The following is a 24,493-nucleotide window of genomic DNA, read 5'->3' on the forward strand; positions in this document are numbered from 1 at the left end:
ATGGAGACGAGAGTTGGAAGCATTTCCTCCTCTGCACTGACGGAGCCCCACACACATGGCATACATGGCGGGGTGAATCCTCAGTGTGTCTATCCACTTCCCTGTGGGCAAGAACTGGGGCATTTATCCTGATGGTCTCATCACCAAGGCCAACTCTGGCAGAGCATGTTGACTGAAGGAAAGGACGAAGGGATCAATGAGTGGAAAACAAACAAAGACAGAGAGGAGATCTGAGATCAAGCACCAATTCTGCCATAAGCTGGCTGGGTGAATCTGGCAGGTGTTGTCAGTGACACAAAGAAGAGGACTGACTACATTTGGGGATTCATTTATTCACTCACTCCCTCAACAAACCTTTTATGGGCTGGCCTCCTACATGCGTGGCACTGTGCTTGTGGTTTGGAGTTTGGCAGTGAACACGTCCTAGCCCCCGTGACGGTGTTGCCAGGGTTCCCTTTACTCCTTTTTTTCGGCCTCGCTGCATGACTTGTGGGATCTTAGTTCCTCGACCAGCGATTGAACCCGGGCCCTTGGCAGTGAGACCGTAGAGTCCTAACCACTGGACCGCCAGAGTATTCCCAGGGTTCCCTTTACTCTTTTTTTTTTTTTTTTTTTTTTAATTTATTTTACTTTTGGCTGCCTTGGGTCTTTGTTGCTGCGCACAGGTTTTCTCTAGTTGTGGTGAGCGGGGGCTACTCTTGGTTGTGCTGTGTGGGCTTCTCATTGCGGTGGCTTCTCTTGCTGCCAAGCATGGGCTCTAGGCATGCAGGCTTCAGTAGTTGTGGCACGCGGGCTCAGCAGTTATGGCTCGCAGGCTCTAGAGTGCAGCCTCAGTAGTTGTGGCACACATGCTCCATGGCATGTGGGATCTTCCCGGATCGGGGCTGGAACCCGTGTCCCCTGCATTGGCAGGCGGATTCTTAACCACTGTGCCACCAGGGAAGCCCCCCCTTTACTCTTGAAGGCTAGGTTTTCTCATACTAATTATTGGAGTGGAATTTGCCCAGTAGTGGGTTTCAAAATGACTTGCTGAAAATGCCGGTCAATGTTAGAAATCTAAACAGACAAAAGATTTGTTAAAAAAAAAAAAAAAAAAAAAGAATCCACCTGCATGCCAAAACTTGAAAAATTCTCAGCTATGTAAGGCAAAATGGTAGCTGCAGACCGTATGTTTCATATTTACAATGTTTTCATTGAAGCAATGAATACAAACTATTCTATAAGAGCTACTTATTTGCTCTTATTTATGACAAGCTTAGTTTAAAAAAAGATACATAAATAAATCGTTAGCTGCACTGCCTCATGCAACTCATTTCAATGTATTCAGTAAAAGTCACCCTCTGAATAAATCACTGAGAGCTCAATTTTCAACCTTGATGTTATCTTTAGCATATTAAAATACAGTGTACTTCAGCCCAATGTAATAAAGCAGTCATGACAAAGGCTTCTAGTGCAACATATTATAATGAGAAAATAAGGAAAAATAGCCATTTTCCTTATTATATTATAAACTAGGAGCCTATTAAAATATATGTCATCATTATACTTGATTACACAGGTCAAAACATGTCTTCTAAAACCCAGCAGAAGTCTGAGGATATAGCTGCTGGTTCTATCTTCTAACAAGTGTCATGGTGGAGGTGGGGAAGCAGTTATTTTCTCAGAAAAGGCCATAAAGGACTCGAGCACAATTTCAAAAGCATAACTTATTATTCTTTAATGGTTGCCTTGCCTGTGCTCACCCAGGGAGGACAGCTGCTGGGAAAGCTCTGCAGAGAGAAGCCTTCTTGACAGTTTCCAAGGACTAAAGTTGGAATTCTCCTTCCAAAATAAATGCATGAAGAAACAAATTATCTGATAGAAGTAAGGAAAAGATAAGTGTCTCTTCGACCAACTGTGTGTAAATGTGAATTCTGTCACAGCTCTCATTTCTCTGCCCAAGGTTTATAGTAAATTAACGACAGCCTCCTTTCTGATGCAACTTATATGATCCTAAAATAGAGGCTGCCCTTGAACAAAAATACCAGACCTCAAAAGAAGACAGGGCATACCTGACATTATTTGGAAGTAGGCAAACCACACCTGATTAATTATGTTCTAATAATATAAAATTCTTCTTCTTAAGAATCATGTGTGAGAAGAGAAAGTACATTAAGAAAGCTCTTCCAGGGCTTCCCTGGTGGCGCAGTGGTTGGGAGTCCGCCTGCCGATGCAGGGGACGCGGGTTCATGCCCCGATCCGGGAAGATCCCACATGCCGCGGAGCGGCTGGGCCCGTGAGCCATGGCTGCTGAGCCTGCGCGTCCGGAGCCTATGCTCCGCAACGGGAGAGGCTGCAACAGTGAGAGGCCCGCGTACAGGGGAAAAAAAAAAAAAAAAAAAAAGAAAGCTCTTCCAGAGGTAATTCATTTAACATTTATTCAATATATAATAAGGACCTACTCAGCGCCAGGCTCTTCCAGGTGGTGAGATTACAGCTGAGAACAAAGACTCTACCTCCATCATGGGTAATAAACCATGAATATGTAAGACATATGCAACTTTCTAAATGATTTTGCACTTACTCAGCCTAGAATATGTTTTTTATGGTCAGTGCCATTGAAAAAAAGAGAAAATTATTAAATAAAAGTTGCATAAGTAGGTAAATACCATATGTCAAATGTACAGCTCTTTCATTCAGTTTGTTTAACTCCTCACAGGGGGTCAGAGTGTTTCAGTCATAGATCATGTACCTAAGACACACTGTCATGGTCTCTCAGAACACATCTTTGATGCTTGGCTTATGGGGCTCACAAATGGGGGAAAGTGAAAATATTTACCCTGCAGCCTACCCAACAGAGAGTTTATGCCCCTAGGGAGTGCTGCATGACTTCTACCCCACCAGGGATAAGAGAGAATTCATATGCCTGCCAGGGTAAAAGGATAAGTCTGCTCAGGGTGAGGTGACTGGCACCAGAGCTATGAAGTTAGCACCATCTCTGGCTACCTGGACTGGTTCCTGGGTCACCTGTTGGAAAGTGTAGCCCTAAGTCAACCACAATGGTGCAGAGATGTCCAGAGACCCTCACTAGAGCATCGGGTGTCTCACCAGGGCCTGTCAGGCTAGGACCCAGCTCCTGCAGGCTCGCCCTGATGTTGTACTCAATTTACCCTCCGAGAGAAGCTAGTGACTCCTGTCCAGTCTTGGTTCTTTAGAATTTACGGTAAAATGTGGTACACTGGAACCCAACCAACCAAATTACTTAACTAAAACTCCTACTTTCTGGGCTTCCCTGGTGGTGCAGTGGTTGAGAGTCCGCCTGCCGATGCAGGGGACACGGGTTCGTGCCTCGGTCCGGGAAGATCCCACATGCCGCGGAGTGGCTGGGCCCATAAGCCATGGCCGCTGAGCCTGAGCGTCCAGAGCCTGTGCTCCGCAACGGGAGAGGCCACGACAGTGAGAGGCCTGCGTACCGCAAAACAAAACAAACAAAAAAAACCTCCTATTTTCTATAGGAGATAGGCCAGTCAGGATCAAAAAGTCGTTCCAAAAAAAGCAATTTTCAGGTAGGATGAAATTACTCTAAATCTTTGCTTAATAGTATTCTTACGTTTTATTTAAATTGTGTTTTGAAAAAAAGGTTTGTAAGTGGTAGCTCTTTTAAAGTAATCTACTGAAGGCTATTAAAACCGGAAGTTGCTAGCTGATAACCTGAGATACTCTGAAATGTATTCCTCTATTTAGATATATAATATAACATTTAAGCTAGTAGCTAGCGTCTAAGATACAGGGGAAGACGTTTTCTCTTTGAGAGAGTTAACATGATTAGCCTCTCAACATCACACCCTTCTAGGTAGAGACGCAGGATGTGACTTTCTAATTCTGCTTGATGGACCTAGAAGGGCAGAGAAGTAGGGAGAGCAGGAAAGCAGAGAGAAGATGCTTTCTCATCTAAGTGGTGCTTCCTCAAGAAATCAACCAAGAGTTATAAGGAGGCTAAAAGAAAGACAAGCTTAGGTCTGGATTCTCTGAAGTACCTAATGAAGAGATCTCTGTCATTAGAACCAGACCGGGGAAAGAATGAGGGCGTGGAAAATTAACCCATTAATTGTCAGTGAGAGTGAAACTAGATATTAAATTGTACCAAGAAGCAATCCTTCCATAAAAGTTTATTGTATTTCTTATTTTCCTTAAGTCCAGGTGTGTGTGTATGGCCACACACACACACCATTCTTAAGAAATCGGAACAAGTACAAGGACACTGCTAACCACACTTGCGATGTGACCAAGTTCATAACTTGTAGGCACAAAACTGGGTCATCTGCAGCCATCTTCTAGCAGCACACACTGATGACAGACTCAGTTTGTAAACAGTATACATTCCCCATGAAAGCCAAAGTGAAACCTCTCAACATATAAGATCATAGAAAAGAACAGCAAAGGGGATTTCCTGAAATGAGTGCCTAACTCATTCCACCGCTCCTAATTCCTCTAGAGTGAGTTCTGTGCCATTAAGTACAACCCTGACACATTGTACAGTATTTTAATATTGAATAAAGAAAGCCAAGAACTGAAGCTGCTTACAAGCTTTTATGAGTAGCCTACAAATAAACAGACAGTCGTTTTTAAAATGACTGAAGGTACAGCTAACTGACGATTTATGTAATTGACAAACTTGTCATCTGTATACCAGTCTCAAGAAAACTACAGATTTATGTTTGTAGACTGTTGGACCCAACTGTCATCTACCCTTTATAGCTCCCCTAAGAGTAAGTCAAGTGTGAAACAAAGAAGAAAAAGTTAATACAAAATTTAGAATTCTTATAATTCAAGTTAGTATGTTTGATTATTTTAAATTAGCAAAGAGTATTGAATTTCATCAAATGCCTTTTCTCAGTTTGTACTAAACAACCCATCTGGTTATCACTTTTTGTTTTCTCTTTAATTTTATCCATCAGTGCTCCCCTCTCCTCTTTCCGCCAATGCTCCAGTCTCTCTAGCTTAAAAACAGAAACAACCTACAGCCCTTGACAGTCGAGCTTTTTGAATCTACTTCTTTAAATTCCACTTATACACAGTCCTCCAAAGTATACTTTTTACACCTTATCTTAACCTTCTTCTCTGGGGCACTGAACAGTGGCTGGGGAGTGACCTTAGACAAGTTTCTTAGTGTCTCTGTGACCTGCAAAGAGAGATGATAACAGTAACCAACCTCCTAGGGTCCTTGCAAGGATTAAGCGAGTTAATGTGTGTGATTCGGGTGACAGTGCCTGACACATAGTAAGTGCCCTAGAAATGTCAGCTATGATTATGAGTACCATTGTTGTTGAAATACTGACCTCTTTTGGCTTCCCTGACACCATTTTCTCTTGATCCTCTTCCTACTTCTGGACCCTTTACAATTTTCTTGATGACTTCATCCTCTATTAGCCCCCGGAATGTTGGAACTCCAAGAACGCCATCCTCAGCCCAGTTTCCCTACACTCTCCGTGGGTTGTCCTCAATCACACCTATGGTTTCAACCACTATGGCACGCCCACGATTCCCTGTAGGCTCCCCCTACTGCATACCCTTACTGAACTCTGAACTCCATGGGAAGCTGCACATGGATGCCTAAAATTACAGCAAAGGCAACATGGCCAAAGCTGCACTCATTACCTTTCCAAGCTCAGTTCATTCACTTATTCAACTAGTATTTACTGAGCACCATTAGGTGCCTGGCAGAGTTCTACCTGCTGCAGAACGAACAGGAAAACACCTGCCTCATTTCCACACATCCTCATCGCCACTGCCCTACATCAGGCCTTCCCTGACTCTTGCTTCTTAAATTAATTTGCTTTTTAGTTACAACAAAAGGTATAAGGAAATTAAAATTGCCTGTAATTCTAATTCTAGAGATAATCTGGAAGTGTATTTCCTTTCTGTCTATACACTATTTACATAATCGAGAACATATTATATATACAATTTTGAAAACCACTTATGTATCATAAGTATTTTCTTATTTTATTAAAAATTCTTCAAAACATAATTCTCAATGGCTAATAATATTCCATTATAGGAATGTACCGTAATTTTCTCAGGGGAATGGTTCTCTCTTACCTTTGAATACTGAGGTTATTCTGTTTTTGCTTTTTTTTTCTATTGTCAGTAGTTTCCTCACCTTTACAATGAGGTTAAAAGCACACATCTCAACAGCTGATGTGAGGACAGAATGGGTCAGGACTCCTAGGACAGTGACTGGCACATATTAGACACTCAGTAAATGTCAGCAATGTTGCTGCCCCCAGTGATTTTCCTTTTCTGCACATTCTGTGTTCATGTCCTCTGCTCATTTTTCCATTAGGGTTTATGTTTTAACACTATCAAACCTTTACTTTTATATTTATTGAAATACTACAGATATCAAAACTTTGCCTGGTATACTTGTTGCAAACATCTTTCCCATTATGTTTACTTTTAAATATTAATACTTTTTCCTACTTAGAAGTTTTACACTTTTATACAGTGAAGTTTATGTATTTTTTGTGTGACTTCTTTCATTCTTTTAATGCTTAGGATGTCCTTGACCATCTAAAGATTAGATAAATAATTAGATATACTTTCTTCTACTTTTTTTCTTTAAAAAAAATTTTTTTTATTTTAGTTAGTTTAAAATTTTTTTGGCTGTGAGGCATGTGGGATCACAGTTTCCTGACCAGGGATCGAAACTGCACCTCCTGCATTGGAAGCGCAGAGTCTTAACTGCTGGACCGCCAGGGAAGTCCCCTCTTCTTCTTTTTTAATGTCTTTATTTTTTATTTTTCTTAACCCCTAAGTCTTTAATCTACTTGGAGTTTCTTTTGTTGTTATCCAAACATCTAACATGTTTCCTTACATGGCCACGCTTTTGAATATGCTGTTTCCCTCAACCTGGAATGTTTTCACTTTAACTTCTCATGCCATGAGCTCTCAATATCTACTGTAGAAATGTACTGCCCAGCAACTGATGGCTTGTCACACCTGGCAAGAGCTATGTCCTCTTCATTTTTGTTGCTGGTATATAGCAGAATGTAGACTAAGGTGCCCCAATCAACAAATGTTAAATGAAGAGGTAAGAAATGAATCTTCTCATCCTTCTCCATTATCCAGTTTAGAATCTGATAAATGCATTTACACAAACACACAAGTAAGTGCTGATGCCAGCCTCTTTCACCATGACCTGGCACAATGTCCTGCAACCTACTGCTGAATCAGCTGCTTTCCCTGGGTCTCTCCCAGGTCAGTCAAGGAGCATGGGTTTTGTATCCTGCTCCCCAGGCAGGGTTTGGGCTCTGCAGACTTGAGTAAAAGCTCGTTATCTGCTGGGCAGTGGCCCAGCCAAGCAGAGTCCTAAAAAACTGAAAGTATATATAACAGACTCTCACCACTCTGTAAGAATGTATCAGTCAAAATCTGCCCAAGCTACTTACTATAGCACTTTTAAAACTGTGACATATTGGAAACAACCTATATGTCTATACCTAGGAGACTAGGTGAATAAAGTACATACATCCACACATTGGAGAACTATGCAGCTGTAGAAGAAAATAAGAAGATCTCTATGCAGTAGCATGGAGTGATTTCCAGGATATATTCTTAAGCGGAAAAAAGCAAAACATAAAAGACTATCTATAGTATGCTACCTTTTGTGTAAGAAAGGAGGAGAAATTAGAAGACACACAACTATTTTCTCATTTGTACCAAAAGAAACACAGGAAGGATAAACTAGATACTAATAAGATTGGCGACCTGCAGGAAAGGGTCAGGAATGGGACTGGGGGAGGGAGTGGAGGAGGGGAGTGACACTTGTCTGAGTATACCTTCTAATATAGTTTCAACTTTGAAAATCATGTTAATGTTTTATAGCCTTAAAAAAAAAAAAAAACAAGGATAGAGAAAAACTAAAGTGGATAACAAACAGAAACAAATAAGCCTAACTGTATTTCAAATGAATAATATAACCTCCCCGAAGGGGGAAAAATTAACAAGAACTAACCTAACTAACATTTGGAAACAGTACTTTAACTAAAAGTACACTCAGGGTAAAGTCAAAAAGAGCTACATACAAAAACTGACCTCTGGTTAGGAGGTTTGTTTTACACAGTGGTATGAGCTAGCAATTCTAAAACTACTTAATGTGTATTCTAGGACTGAGCACATAAATAGATATATCGTGGGTAATGGAAGTCAGGTTTCTCACTATCGGAGAAGAGAGTTACAAACGCAGAAATGTGGAAGGATAGACTAAAACCTTGCAGTGGTGTTGATCTGGAATGCAAAGGAAGTGGCTGAAGGATCAGACATGTCAGAAGGACACAGGAGCCAGCTTGAAGCAGTTCCCACTGAATAAATCTGGGGCAATTTGAACACCAAAATAATGGCAGCAACATAATGGCAGCAACAGGTTATAATCCAAAGAATAAAATAAAAATCCATGAGTACTCCATAATTATATAAAGACTAATGAAATAAATGAAGTAATTATTTAACTAAAAAATTAATAAAGGAAGCTCTTTCCTACAGCAAATGTCAACAAATAAGTAGAATATACAATGGGATTTTAAAAATCACCATTTGGTAGTTACCAAAGTAATAACTATTTTAGCTAAGAATCATAAATAAATGCTAAAAGTAGTAGGTGAAAATTGGGTGAGAAACAGGATATTTACACAATCCCAAAGTGTCTTCTTACCAGATATTTACTGATTACAAAGGGAAAAATGTTATTTTACAATGAAGAAACCTGAAAGGCACCACCTTAAGCAGTGATGGGACAGATAACTGATCCTGTAATCCTGATAAGAGGCACTGAGGAGGACCCAGCAGCACTTCTGTGGTGTTCCTGCCAAAAAAATCGAGAACTTGAATATGACCATGAGAAAACATCAGACAAGCCCAAATTGAGGGACACTGTACAAAATAAATGGCCTGTACACTTCAAAAATGTCAAGGTAACAACAAAACAAAACAAAAAAATGACTAAGGTATTATTCCAGATTACTCAAGAGACATAACTCAACATGAGATCTTGGACTGGGGAAAAAACATTTTTCCCCCCCTGGAAAAGGGCATTAGTTGAAAACTGGCAAAATTTGAAGTTTGAACAAGGTAGAGAGATTAGATAATAGTGCTGAATCAACATTAACTTCTTGGTTTTGATAATTTGTGGTTACATGTGAGAGCATCTTTGTTTTTAAAAAAACACTCTGAAATAGTAAGGGTAAAGGTGCTACAGGTCTGCAATTTACTCTCAAATGATTCCGAAAAAGAAATACATCTCAATATGATAGAGGGGGATGGGGAGGGAGTGGGAGGGAAATAAAAGCAAAAAGCAGATGTGATTAAATGTCAATATCTGGGGAACTGGGGTAGAGAGTATATGGGAATTCTTGGTGCCATTTTTATAACTTTTCTCTAAGTCTGAAATTATTTCAAAATTAAAGGAAAAATAGTAAGCTGGATAAGGCATTGCTGGGCAGCTCTGGCAGCGCATGGCCTGGCAGGGAACACGCGGCTGCCCCAGGATCCAGCAACACCCTGGGAGGAAAAGCAGCTACTTGCCTTGTCCTGGGCAGCTCGGAAGCAGGAATCATAAAAGTTTTGTGGGACGGGGGCTTCTCTGAAGTTTTGAGATGCCTGGTGGGGATGGAGAATGGTGTGTGTGTGTGTGTGTGAGTGTGTGTGAGTGTGTGTGTGTGTGTGTGTTTAGAAAGAGATGGGGAGGACTTTAAAATTTTCTAACTGAGGGAGAGAGGGAATCTCAGAAACCAGGAGAGAAAAAGAGATGGAGTATCAGCTTCAACCCACGACAAGTCACTCCTTCCTCTAGCCACTTAAGTTTTGGGCAGAGTTACAAAACCCCTGAGTTGGTTTATGAGCAGATTGGGAGTTGGTGCCCTTTAGTCACTCCGGCAAAGCTCTGCAGATGACCTCCTGGGCAGCCCTGCTCAGACACATCCCAGACAAGCTGTCCTAGGAAGAGACAGACAACAACATTATTCCAAGGACAGCATTTGGTCCTGGGATGACCATTCCACCTCTTGACTGTCCTGGAGAACAGTGTTCAAAGCTTTGGATTCACAGTTCTTCATATACACACAACACATCATTTTTCACTCATGTCTGTGATCCAGTGTGCCAATGGGCAGCTGGGCAGAGAACAGCTTTCCTTCTGTCGGTATCTTGTTTTGGCTTCCTAAACCAGCAGTGATTATAGACAAAATAAAGATTTCCTGCCTTACAACTTTCTTTGAATTACTGAAAATACCTCACCGACCAAAAGACCCTCAGGCTCATGTACAAACAGAAATAAAATAAATCTAACCGTTAAAAGTTTCCTTTAAAAAACAGAGCAGATTTTAGAAAACCTGTAACCCCAGTTATCTGTTGTTCCCTGAGTTCTGAAATGTAAGGTTGACAAGGATTATGCGAGGTCATGGGGTTTATCTCCTACTTCTGCAAAAGACTGGATCTAATCATCATAGAAAGATATTTATCTGCTATTATTTTAAGTAACTCCAAAGAAGGAGATGCTATCAATTTTTTCAGCAGCCTACTCTATCTTCTTTAAAACCTGTGTAGCCAAGGAATTATTTTTTCGCTTTAAATTGAATTTCTGTTGGGTTTACACCAGTCCCCATTTTCTCTGAGTGCTATAAAATTCTTCCCCTGGTCTTCTCTTCTCTGAAGGAATAGCACCAATTCCCTTTCAACTTTATTCAAATCATTCATCATACTCCTTAACCCTCTCCAGTGCAGGGTGATACCAAGGGTATATGAAAGAGAAAATCTAAAATGACACCTGTAGCACTGCATTGTCTGGATGCACCCTAATGGATGACATTTATCATGATGGCCCTGAGCCATCCAGATAGGTTCCCCTGTGTTCCCTAGTTCATGTTTTAAAAAAACAGAGTAGACTCCAATACAGTTTTCAAATAAAATGGTTAACATAAAGATTTAGCATTTGAAGGGAATGTCTTTGTTCCTGGGTTGTTATTTTATGCATTAAGGCCTCAGTACCAGATCACACTGTACAAGTAAGAGGCTACTGTATTTAGAGACTTGCATTTTTACCTGGTAAGTACCAGTCCCTTTTAAATTTTAGGTGGAAAATTATCGTGGGCAGTGACCATACCACTTGGGAGATTCAATACAACTTAACAAAAATACATCTAATGCAGATTATCGAGTGCACTGTCCACCTGAATACAAAAAAGGTATCCAAGGAGTTTACAGTAAGTTGGAAGTATGATACTTAGATCAAATAATTACCACAAAAGAATGAATTGAGTCTAAGTGCTATACTGCAGAGACATGGAGCAAAGAAGAGAACGGGATGAAACTCCAGGAGGTGGGATCAAAAAGAAGAGGCTCCTGAGCTAGCTCTTTAACAATGGGTAGGATTTTGAACAGACAGAGGCTGGAGAAGGAAGAAGTGGTCATTTCAGGAAGGGACTGCACAAAGAATGGAAGTATGGGAACCTGCTCAGAATATTTGAGCAAATGGAGATTAATATATGAAATAATACATGAAAAAGCCTAAAACATAGGCTGGAACTAGCTGTTGGAAGATCTTGAATATTGAGCTAAGAAGTTTGCCTTACTCTGTAAGCATGCAGATACTATCCAAAGTTTAAGGCTCGAATGGCTGCTATGCATACCAGAAATTATAGTATTTAGGAACAACTTGTGAACAGTGGCCCCAAAAAACTCCAAAACAACACAACTGGATTTGCCCTTAGAACTCATTACAACTAGGACTGTGAAGTAAAAATGGTAAACTTCTGGTAAGATGGCCCTCCATGGGATAACTCGATCAAGAAAGAAGAGTAAGACTAGGGTAACAAATTAAATAACTAGAAATGTCATCTGAAAATGTAAAAATAATCAATAAAGATACTTCAAAAAAGAATATCCTTCAATGTCAATAAATTATACAAATCCGCCCAAAGCTGCTATACGGTTATATTTTACACCCAAACTTTAACATTTCAACATCTAATAATATAGATTTAGACTCAACATGTTACTTCATGGTTTTCCTTGAGGACATTTACATTTTGCTTTTGCATCTGATGTACCTTATGAAAATTACATGACCTGCTATATTCTCCTTCTTTCAGTTTAAAATCTGGTAATGAAGAAGCACACAGTTCCTAGCGACAGATTTTTACAAGTGATTATTATCATGGGATACCCCGCCTTCGTGTTATCTGGATACTTTGAATCCATTCTCCAAATGCAGCCTTAATACTACATTAACACATCCAGTATAATATAAACAGGGAGAAAAAAACTACCAATTTTTTAAAAACATTATCCTATGCGTACTTTAAAATAGTATTCCGATTTTCACTGAGGAGACTCAGAAGATACAAATGTGTATAAAAAATATTTCTTGGGCAACCTCTAGATACGAACACTGTAATAATTTCTGTAATAGAAAAGGGAAATTAATAAAACAAGATATTTATTTCTACCAGACAGCCTAGAAGGATAGGCTACCTCAAGAATTGTTTTTCTGAAGATAAAGATCCCTTTCCTGCTCTGTACTGCACAAGATTATAGGAAAAATTTTAGAAAGCTGAAAATCCTTTTAAATAACACTTCCTTTGGCTTTAATCACAAATAATTGCCTCTTTTGGTGCTAATGAGCATGAGCCCCACAGAATGGAATGTAATTCTGCCGGTTCATTCAGGGTAATGGCTTTGTGAGCTGGTGACACTGCCGAGAGATCGAGTCTCAATTTCCTAGAGTACAATAGTGAGCAGCAGTACATTTTTCACTTGAGGAAGATTTTCTAACCTATGTAAATATAAGTAGAAAACCCGTTATCTATTGATAAAAACAACAAAGTAGGTTAAATAAAGTTTTATGTGCTACTCTCCTTTCACAGCCATCAGCTCCCTGGATCATGAAAGTAAATAAAGTACTTCACTTACTGAAATCAATGAGAAACCGTCCAAATCCTTGCCTTTGGTGCTGGGGCATGATCATTATGCAGGAGACGTTATACTTCTGCTGGCAAAGCTTTTCCTGAGGGAAGGAGAGACAGATCAAGTATGTCAGGGCACTGCTGAAGTGGGCAATTCCCTGCACCTGCCATCGTCCTTGTACCACGGTCCACTAAGGTGAGCCAATGTGTTAGGTCAGGATCAAGCAGAATAATCCTACCGTCTTAATCAATCAAACTATCAGCTAACAGCAAACTACCCACTCCAGGCATGCCTCTCAATTACATCTTTATTCTTGAATGTCAGTACCATGAAATATGAATAAAGAATCCAAGGAAATGTGAGTCAAATGAAACAGAACACAGACAGTATGGAAGAAATGTTTTCCGTGCTCAAACAACCCGGGAGATGGGGAGGAAAAAAAACAAACAAACCATCCAGAGAGTCACCCAGCGGGGTCAGTTAGGAATACTTTGAGAAAGGCCCCAGTGAAACTAAAATACTGTATGTGTGGGTAGACTTACACAAATACATTTCTCCTATGAGTAAACAGTCAAAGTAAAAAGCTGGAGAAATAATTAATCTGCATTTCAAAGTAGGACAACAAGACAAAAAAGACAACATCAACAAGAAATCCCCAAGCCTCCAAACCAAAGTGGAGGCCAAAATATTACCAACAGTCTGAAACCAGGAGGAAGACTGGAAAGAATATGGTGGGAAATGGTTCTTATAGTTCAGGAAAAATTTGCAATTTTCATGGGATGTGGCATCAGAGCAGCAATATTTTCTTCAGGGTACACAGAAGCCGCCAAAACCTACACAGAGGAGATCTGGGAAAGGCTTTTGAGGCTGTGAATGCTCTGGCCAAATATAAACCACAAATTAGATTGACCACAAATGGTACTAACCACACCGAAGAATTACTTAGGAACACCCAGATCTTTAATGAACCTATTTGAAAGATCACAGGAAATGGTTGTAGAAAAAACTCTACAGGGCAGAATTAAAGATTCCTTTGTGAAAAAGATGTGCTCTTGACTTTTGCACATTTGTAGCTGTCTGTGGAGTCTCCAAGAAATGAGGAGGAAGAAATGATGTGTGTCAATTTTCCTAAGAAACTGGATTGTCCATCACTGGCTGTGCACATCTGTGGCAAAGATTCAAATAATTAGTCTACTTTGCAAAGTCAGACAAATGGGTCACAAATCTAAAAAGAGATGTACTCCGGGTTTAAGGATTCATCCTTGATGCCAGTCTTTTCTTTGTCCCAAACTATTCTTACCTGTATAAGATTTTTGGAAATCCCACCCAAAAGTTGTCCCCCACCCCAGCCCCTGCCTGCTGCCCTTTAACACATTACTACAGCTAAATTCTAATCTATGGATAAAATAACTCCTCCTCCTTTCCCTCCTGTTTTGAGTCATCTATTATGTGCTTGGAAAGTCACATGCATGTAATGGTTTACCCTGAACTTTTCTAGGTCATCTTGGCCATTCTCTGGCTATAACATCTAGAATTTGGTTTAAGTATAACCCCAAAGGGCCATAGTCCTTCACATTCCAATTGACACGTTAGAATATGGTTTAATTTGCGTCTAGTCTTTTAACATGGCTGTTTTTTAGATTAATTTTTGTTTTACTGCACTGCCAAAGAATATAACAGTATTCCGGGTATAGTAAGAAATGATAGTAGTTGCTGCCATACTATAAAAGAAACTGTGACAAAATGTAAAAACTTTAGCTTGTTCTAGGTAAAATGTTGGGCTCCCTGGGAGGAAGAGAGGCAGAGGTTCAAACCCCAAGAGTCACCAAGAACTGAGACCCAGAGGCCAACTTGAGACAAGGCAGGACAAGGGCAGCAGGCACCACCGAGCATCCGTTTTTAAACTCAGATACGTTTAAGGAAACATCATTTTGGCACAGGGAGGACAGTTATGACCACTAGTCTTTTCAACTCTTTGGAGAAAAAGATGTTTACACATCTATACAGAACGTAAAATGTTTTATAAGTTATATAAATAGATTTCCTAGTTATTGTTTCACCTTGTGTTAATTCTCTATCACCTTTCGAATCCATAACCTATAAAGTTAACTTTCTTCTTTTTCGCTTTAGAGCTTTGCCAAATATGTGGATTTAAGACGTTGAGGCTGTTTTCCACGAGTGCTGTCACTTATTCCTATTTTTGTTTATGGTCTCTGGATTGATTCTTAAATTTAGAAAAACTTCTGTATGCAAAGGACCTTCATATATATTCTATCTTTTGATCTTCCATGAAAATGACACTTCCATTAGGCATTCCATTTACATTATGCAACAGTAGAGTCAGTGAAATTCACTTATCACCTAACATGCACACATACATCATAAAAAAAATAAGATACAGGGTTTGGATCATTTACCTTCTGCCTGGAAGTCTTATAATTACCATCCTGGCATATTAAACTATTTCCTAAGTACCTAAGAAAAGTTAAGGTCGTTACCTGGTAAATATCTCCAAACTCAGATTTCCTTTATTGCATATGAGTTATTGTTTCTCAGAAGCCTTTGAACAGAAGAATGTGAGAGAATTGCTCTGAACCAGTGAAAAAGGCAAACTACATCCACTCACTATGTCAAGGGCTCCCCTATGTTAACAGCTGGAGATAACTTAGGCTTTCTAAAGGTGAGGCTGCTTTAGATCTTAAAACAATAGCACAGAGAATAAGAGGCAAAAGAGTAAAACCAGCCATTATATTAGCTTAGCTGTCCAAATGCCAATGTTCTAACTCACTGAGATACTGATGACCACAGAGGGAATGCAACGAAGAGAAATGAGAATTATCTTTTAAATGCTACGTTACATTGAAACCTTTATGTTGACACCACTTAGGGGGAAAAGGGAAATAAGCTTAACATTTAGAAAATGAAAGATGCTAGGTGGTCTGCAAGGCAGCAATTATAACGTTACGTGAATGCTGACGGTCGAGACAGCAAACAGTGCTGAAGTCATTTACACACTTCCTAGGCACGATGCTTATTGTTTTTTTTTTTGTTGTTGTTGTTGTTTTTAATGAGCTCTGAACAAGAATCTGAGCTTTTCAGAAACATGTGTCACTTATTCAAATTAGAGTCATAAAAAAGCCCTGTTTGAAGAATTGGGCTCTACCAAAAACATTTTGAAAAAGAAAATGAAGGTCATACTGGCTCTTGTTTTACCTTAGAGAAGTATCCAACCAGATGACAGCCCTTTTCATCATTTTTTGTAAGGACATAAAAAAGGAATGGCTCGACATCATAATACAACGTTTTGTGGTCCAGGAAGAGCTTGGCTAACAAGCAAAGGTTTTGGCAATAAATTTTGCTCATATTCCCATCAACCTAGCAAAGAGAAACAGACAACATTATTTAACATAAAAATACCACTCAAAATAAAATTGTTTCTTTTATACGGTATTTTGGAAAGTATAATTTTATTTCCAAATCCCAAACTGAGCGATTAAAACACTCCATTAACCAAGTATAAAGTTTACCAGAAAATAGCTGTCATTTGGCAAATCAGAATTCCACCTTTTCTCTTAAATTGGGGTAAATTTTAGGTAGCTTAAATTTCTCTTTACACTACCTGAAGAAAGGCCACACTGCTAACAAAGAAGTAATTTTTATTTGCAATTTATTACAAGTAAAAAATGATTAGGCAGGTCCTCTCTGTTTGAACCAAGTAAACTGGAATTAAAGAAATGTAAAACGATCAAAATACTGCTCGAGGAAGTTAAACTTTATGTTGCTTTCAAAAGGGCTTCACATAAAAATAAAATAAATAAACTGTATTATCCTGATTCCTTAGAAGTGTGGATTAACAAAGAGGCTTCCATTTTGGTTTTATTCCAAGCATCATTTTAAATATAATTGGAAAAGATAAAATTTCTGTGTTGGGAATATTTACAGAGAAAGTGAGATGAATTTCAACCTACAATAAGTACCATGATTACAGTCTACTTCTCTTCAAAATAAAAGAATCAAGCTGTGATACTCACGGTTACAGACAGGAGGCTAGGCACAAATGTCAATTTCTTTGTTACTTGTTGAAAACAGAAAGCACAGCAGATTCGAGAAGAATTTCCCTAACACTTTTCTTAGGGGAAATGGATGTTTGCTAACCAGAGCTCTTTAACAATGAACTTGACCATTCTCAAGTCTCCTGTGGACCATACAGGTTCTCATATTGCAAATTATTTTTAGACTTCATATAACTATTTCCCTTGGATGAGACCTAGGTCCCACACATGGCAACATAATCAAATATGGGCAAGGGGCACAGAGGATACAATTCTCTCTTTAATTAAAGGAAGTTTTTATGTATTTGGGAGGATGGTCCTTTTGGAAATGGTAGCATATTACAAAAAGACAGAGATGTATGTATCCCTGAACCAGAAAAACAGAGAGATGACAATGCTGAAGCAAAATTCTTGTCAGTTGTGAAAGGTCTAAAATGGCATGCTTTCAAGAGGGACAAAGAAAAGATAGGAAAGTAGTAATCTGTGATTATTATTCATTTATTTTATAAGTTACTTAGGACACTGCTAAGAGAAAATTTCCTACATGCTGTACTCTTAGTATTAACTCAGATTCTAGAATAGGGAACTTGGCACTTATCCAATCCAACTCCTTCAATAATTTTTATGCATAAATTTTACAGATCTGCTTCTGATTTTTCCCCTTTCATCTCTGTATAGTCCCAAAGCACCTACCCTGAAATAGACCATTCTTATCAGGCTAACAAGACTGGGTCTCTCTTACCCCTGAGAAGACTCTCAATGGATTTATGAGAGTTTCACCCCCTCAGGCAGAGTTATGCTCATTTATTTAACAATTACTTAAAGCCAACAATGTGTTTTGCCCTTTGAGAAACAATGATTTTCATTTTCCTTTGGTTAGAAGAAAGCTTCCAAAGCATCAAGGAAGGTGCCAAAAGTTAAGTGGAACTTGTGACATTCATTAAGGTTCAACTGAGAGCAGCTCCGTGTCTCAACCTGTTGGGGCTGGCCAAGTAGCATCCCAATACTAACAAGAGGAGGACAGCGACTTGCATTCGGCTTTCTCGTTAGCCCAGTGGTCCTCACTGGGGGTGACTTTTGTCCCTCAAGGGACATTGGCTACGTCTGGAGATGTTTTTCGTTGTTCTGACTGGAGGAGGTGTGGTGCTACTGGCATCTAGTGGGCAGAGGCCAGGGATGCTGCTAAACGTCCTACAATGCACGGGATGCCCCCTACACTAAAGAATCATCCAGCCTGAAATGTGAACAGTCCCCTGGTTGAGAAACCCGGTGCCTCCCATTTAGTAAGAACTAACATATTATCAAATCTTCCTAGCAACAATACCCTTCTTCCTTCAAGCTTGCCGAAAGAGCCTGATATAACCAGGAAGAGGAGCTTTAAAAAATCATAAGAGGGCCTCCCTGGTGGCGCAGTGGTTGAGAGTCCGCCTGCCGATGCAGGGGATACGGGTTCGTGCCCCGGTCTGGGAGGATCCCATATGCCGCGGAGCGGCTGGGCCCGTGAGCCATGGCCGCTGGGCCTGCGCATCCGGAGCCTGTGCTCCGCAACGGGAGAGGCCACAACAGTGAGAGGCCCGCATACCGCAAAAAAAAAAAAAAAAAAAAAAAAAAAAAAAAAAAAAAATCATAAGATACAGTTGGAGTTACATGCGCTCTCTGATGAGTCTTGGGAAAAAAGTAATGGGCCCAAAACTGTCTGAGAGAGGAAGCCTGGTCCATGAGAGAAACCTATGTATGACCCTCCCCTACGTTAAATTTAATGCAAGGCATTACAGACAAGAATTAAAGAGAAATGTGGGGCAGAATAATAAATTTCCAATCTGAACAACTCAGAAAAAGAGAATCCTAAAGTAAAATTGTATTTCAGAGAAAGAAGATATCATATCTGCTGTGAAAGGAAGGCTTGTTCTGAGCATCCAGGAATGAAAGCAATGTACCAAGATGGCTAACAGAGAAGAAAATAAGTCAGGGCAATGGAAGTGCTCAACCAGAGTGAGAGAATTAAGAAGGCCTGTGACTAGGCAATAACAGGGGAAAAAGGCATGGCCTCCTCAAGGTACAACTGACTCAGCTAAGCTGGATCCCTGAAACTGACAATAGAACGTGATGAAACAATGAAATGATATAGCGGCAAAGACCTTCTGCTACTAAATCAATTCTGAAAACACAAAATGTCTTCAAGAACACACAATGACAGACACATGGCCACAAGGGGTTCCTGTGAAGAGCAGAGTTCTCCAGGGGTGGCCATCTACCCAGATGGGGGTCGGGGGAGTCCCAACATCTGCTGGGGTCTCACCAAAAGGATTATCTACCCTGCCAAGAAATGGATGGAAACACAGGTGGTTGTGTATTGAGGAGATATGTACAGCTGCTCAATTCCCTGGAAGAGTGAGCACCTGCCAGACATTGGCTGGAGCTGCTGAACAAAGCTAATTTTTCCTGCCAAAGAAAGTAGAATTTACAAAGAGCTGAGGAGACCATAAATTCACTGGCAAATATATCTGGTGCAGACAGGGATTTGGGAGAAGACAAAAAAGTTAATGTGATGGAGTAGGAATTCATCATCAATCTCAATGGTTGCTTAATATGGTTAGAAAAACATTCCAAAACATGGAGATATTTGAAAAAGCAGTCTGAATTTCAGTGCCAAAACTGAATATACTTTGTACCTTCTACAAACAAATCAGTACATAGTCAACAGTTAGAAACACTAGGTTTCAAATGCTGAGTTTTTTTATTTACACATGCTTACCTCAAATACTGAAAGGTCTTTCCTTCGGTAAATTTCATTTGCTGGAGGATGAAACCATCCACATTTCCTTGAGTGTCTTAACAAAATATTTTTACTTTTCATATATTTAAGACAGAATTCACACAGGTAAAGCTTTGGTAATCTGTTGAAATTTTAAAATCAAAGAATATAATCAGATTGACTATACTCCTGGGGAAAAATATTAAATATTGTCTATTTTCTCTAAGCCATAAAAAGGCTGTATAATAGTATTTGAAAGAAGTAGTTTCAACAAAAGAAAAAGAAAAGAGAAAGCCAGTAGTAGAGTGTACAAACCTTATATTATTTTTCAATCTAATAATATTTGCTGCCTTTACTTTGCGAACAAATAATTTGTTTCCTTAGAAATGTCCTATAGAAAGAAAGGTTTTCAGACTTGGAACTATGACTCTAAAAACAATGGCATCCTGTCATCCATGCATATTTTTTAAATTTCAGACTTAATGCCATAATTTCAACAGTACGTGTAATCAGTGGTGTAACTATAACAATCTTTTACTCAGAGAGAAGTGAATTCATTATTTTTAAAATGATCTGTGTACTTATAAGGCAGAGAAGTCCCAGAATTTAGTTGTTTCCATATCTTATGGATGAGGTAACTTTAAAGTTATCATCAGTTGTACATGGTCTAAAGGAGTAAATATAGTCAAGTCAAAAGACCTTATTTGTTCCTACCAATTCTACCGACTCTTTGAATAACATTAGACAAACAGCTTTCTCTCCTCTGCTGACTTTTTCTCCACCTTAAAAATTATACCATTTTTTACTTGTGCCCTATCATGCTTGAGTGGACATTGCTAATATTTACAAGAGAATGTTTAAAAGCACTTTCAACATCTTTGGGGTATAAAAATGGGGAGAAGTGTTTTGCAAAGAATTAGATACAGACTCATCACAGTAATTTCAAATCTTGGATTCATATGCAAAATTATTCAAAGCTCTTAGAACACATGACATGATTACAAGTCAAAGCTCATAGGTGTTTTTCAAAAGTTGTTAAGGAACATACAGCTAAGTGATATGAGCTGGGAAGAGAAACCAAGACTCCTGACTCTTAGTTTGCCACTTAACTTCTAGAACACCCTCCCCGTTTTCTCTGATGATTGGGCAGACACCCACGAGAAAGAGAAAAGGACGATATCTATTCTAGAAGAAAAGCAAATTTGTGATTACCAGAAACTTTGCAGGCTAAAGCATTTGAGAAGATACTAATAAACTGTGCCCTGACATACCTGAAGGAAAAAATCTTTTCACAAGATACCCATTTTTAGATACATTAGTTCAAGACAATTTCACAGCTAATCTTAGTTCAAGACAGAAGAAAATTCTAGTACCATTATTTTCTCTTCGTTTTTAACAAGTTAGTCACAAATGGCTCTAAAAGTCAAGACTTGGGGAAGGGTCTCTTAAGGCTACCCACGCCCATCTACTTTCTCCCATTTTTCCTTCTTTTGCTATAATTTCTCTAAAAAAAACTTGACAATAAAATGCCAGAAATCAGAGATAAAAGTAACAGGCCTAATTAGGAAAACAAAAAAGGCAACTGAGAAGAAACTACCAAATGTTTTACAATGGCTAATTTTTTTCTTGATTTGGTTTCTTACACAAACAATACTTCCCCAATTAACCAAAGAGAGAAAAAAACGACCTAAAAGTTAAAAGGCAAAATTTACAACACCTGTGTAACTAAGGCATATAAGGCATTTACATACAACAGTGAATACTATAAGAAGGTACTGGCAAAAGTAATAGTTTTGCAAGCACTTAGACTTGACTATCAGGACAGCCCTGGTGGCACATTCGTTAAGAATCCGCCCGCCAATGCGGGGGACGTGGGTTCGATGCCTGGTCCGGGAAGATCCCACATGCCTCAGAGTGACTAAGCCCGAGAGCCACAACTACTGAGCCTATGTGCCGCAACTACTGAAGCCCACGCGCCTAGAGGCCGTGCTCCGTAACAAGAGAAACCACCGCAGTGAGGAGCCCGCGCACCGCAACGAAAAGTAGCCCTCCGCTTGCCGCCACTACAGAAAGCCCACACGCAGAAACAAAGAACCACTGCGGCCGAAAGAAAAAATAGAATCGACGATTAACATTTATGTCCTAAAAATCACCTAATTCCAGCTTTAGAATATTCCTTCCTTACATATGAGACGTTAAGGTTGTATACCTGCCAGGCTCATTCCATTACCTTGCATATTCCTGTGGGTAAGGCGAGGAGTACCAGGTTTGGATTTCGTATTTCCCGAATTCTATTACAGACGGGTACCGGCCACAGTCTTCTACTCCACTTTCACACTCTATTTTCTGTCAGACAGAAAGAAAACAAAATATGAGGATTTCTCCACTTACATTTTGGTTCTTTCACCAGTGGATATGAAAATCTATCAAGACCAGAACACTAATCGTAACCGTGAATGTTCATGTTGTTGAAAAAAAACATTATAAGCCCTTGTGAAATAATAATCAACTTTGTATAAGACTCATATAGAAATACCCTAAGAAACAGTATTAGGAAAGATAGGAAATGAATACCTGTTAATACATACAAATGTCTATTGAACTAAATTTAAGGATCTGCTACAATTATTAAAACTGAGGAAATTATAAGATGATGTGGCTGTTACACACTGTCACAGTCCCCTGTTCCTCCACCAAGTAATATTTAACCCAACTGTAGATAAAGAATCAATTGCGAAGTTTGCAGTTTGACTCCCATCTCCTTTTACTCCCATGCAGGAGGTTAAGAACTCTGCTGGCCTGATTCACTGTGGCATTCCCTGGGTCTAGCCCAGTGCCTGACACAGACAAGAAATGTTCTTGAATGAAAACGCCAGTGTTACCAGGTTGAAAAGAAAGGGCCTTAGATTTAGCAGTAACTTTCAGGTAATTGCCTGCTGTTCATCACGTCTATATACGAATGCCAGATACGGTCCCCCAAAATGGTCAAATTTAAGGACTTCAAATCTCAGTGATGGCAGGGCAGGGCGGGGGGAGGTGGATTTAACATTTTATCTTAGCCAAAGGAAACACTACAAAGAATGCAGAATGAGGAATGGAAATATCCAATGGCCCCGCAAGTAGAAATAAGCACAAGTATTTAGCCCAAGTGGTTGCTACAAAAAATAAAGTTTAAGAGCCTATAGATAGCCCCCTACTCCCCAAAAAAGCAAGTGAGGTGGGGGTGGGAATCTATCCATGAATATGGTGCCCTGGAAACAGAATGTGGTCTACCGTCAGAAGAATTCACAATCCATAATAAATTTGTCTTTGAGAAGTCCAACAGCCTTTCCTTTCAATGTTTTGCTGACAATAAGCTATGTAGAGTTAATATTTTAAGGAGAATCATTTAAAGAAATTACTGGACAATGAAAATAAAAGTGATTACAACTGATCATGCAACACGATATTGCCTTCGCCAATGCCTAACAGTTAAAATCAGGAGACATTTTTCATATGGCTGGCCACCTGTGCTGGAAGAAACATCGGTCAATTTAAAAGTGATGTTCTTCTTTTTGTGAACGATTTAAAGGGGCTATTTTCTTAATTTGAGCAAAAATAATCAGAAATCTATTCCTTCACCCCTAGAAGCATTTTTCAAAATCTGCCTCAATAACTGCTACTCTGGCCTATTCTGTGAGACCAGCTGAGCCATTACCAACTTTTAAGAGTGGAGACAACTCTATATAAAGTCATTACTTTCGAATGTAGAGTCAACAAAAATGATGGTAACAGTTAAAGAACCACAAAGGATTTTGAGGGGGATTCTTTATAAAATCAAGGCAGTTAATTTCATAGTACTCATATATAAAGGTCACGTATTATCCTCATTACTAGAATGCAGTATCCTGGCCTTACCTCCCAAGACAGTTCCTGGGCCTGCTTAAAAACATCCAAATCCTCTTCAGTAACGGTATCCTTGTTTCCAATCACATTTATATCTGTACTTTCTTGTTTGATGCTTATTTTGATTTCTGTATCTGTCATTTAAAACCAGCAGAAAGTGTATTCACTGACTTGCATCATGAATAACCACCATATAATTACCAAAATGGCACCAAATTACCAAAGTGGGCAAATAATGGATTTTTTTAAGCTTTATTAGCTTTTACATCTAAGCACTGCTCACAGATCCAGCAGTACCTTTTCCCTGCTGTACCCAAATTGTTATTTGAATTATCGCTGTTGTCATCTTTTTATAGCTTCAACAAATAAATGACGGAAAGAGCGAGCAATACAAAGCAAAATCATAGTTTTCAACCAAGGTTAGAAGGCATATCAATGTCTAGGTATAGAATTCCCATGATCACGTTTGAGATAATAAAATCTACCACTTTGTCCAAATGACACATTTTTGGCTTTTGTTTCATAAAGGGTAGCAAATGTAACGGGCCAATTTGTTAAATGAAATCAGTTTTCTCCCTGAGGTGAGTACACACACAGACACACTCACATCCAAAAGCACACTTCACAGAGTCACAGATCAGGCTTTGTTGAGAAGGAAGCAGGATGAACTTTGTCATGAGAAAGCAATGGACAGAGGGAGACGCGGAGCTGATGTCCCCGCTGCCGGAAGCACAGACAGCACATGGCCACGCAGCGCTGTGGCTGAAGAGGTAGCACGGGGAGGAACATGGCAGAGGCGTCAACAGTGGCTACTCATGCGGGACTACAAAGCCATAAGCAATGCTACGGACGCATCTGGGGG

The 24,493-nt window shown here is 39.4% G+C and overlaps 1 protein-coding gene across 7 annotated transcripts in view; it reads right to left on the minus strand.

Annotated features, from left to right (window-relative positions):
- The window catches only part of KAT6B (lysine acetyltransferase 6B), a 182,773-nt gene that overhangs the window by 25,512 nt on the left and 132,768 nt on the right, over nt 1-24,493 (minus strand). For all 7 annotated transcript variants that reach the window (XM_081244731.1, XM_081244729.1, XM_081244732.1 and 4 more), the window contains exons 9-13: nt 23,644-23,765; nt 21,977-22,092; nt 19,747-19,888; nt 16,153-16,314; nt 12,946-13,039 (exon numbers count right to left, since the gene is read on the minus strand). In XM_081244731.1, coding sequence (XP_081100857.1) covers nt 12,946-13,039; nt 16,153-16,314; nt 19,747-19,888; nt 21,977-22,092; nt 23,644-23,765 — 636 coding nt within the window. The remainder of the gene's footprint in view (nt 1-12,945; nt 13,040-16,152; nt 16,315-19,746; nt 19,889-21,976; nt 22,093-23,643; nt 23,766-24,493) is intronic.

The sequence above is a fragment of the Mesoplodon bidens genome (assembly GCF_964165515.1).
Source record: "Mesoplodon bidens genome assembly, chromosome: 1".
Classification (NCBI taxonomy): domain Eukaryota; kingdom Metazoa; phylum Chordata; class Mammalia; order Artiodactyla; family Ziphiidae; genus Mesoplodon; species Mesoplodon bidens.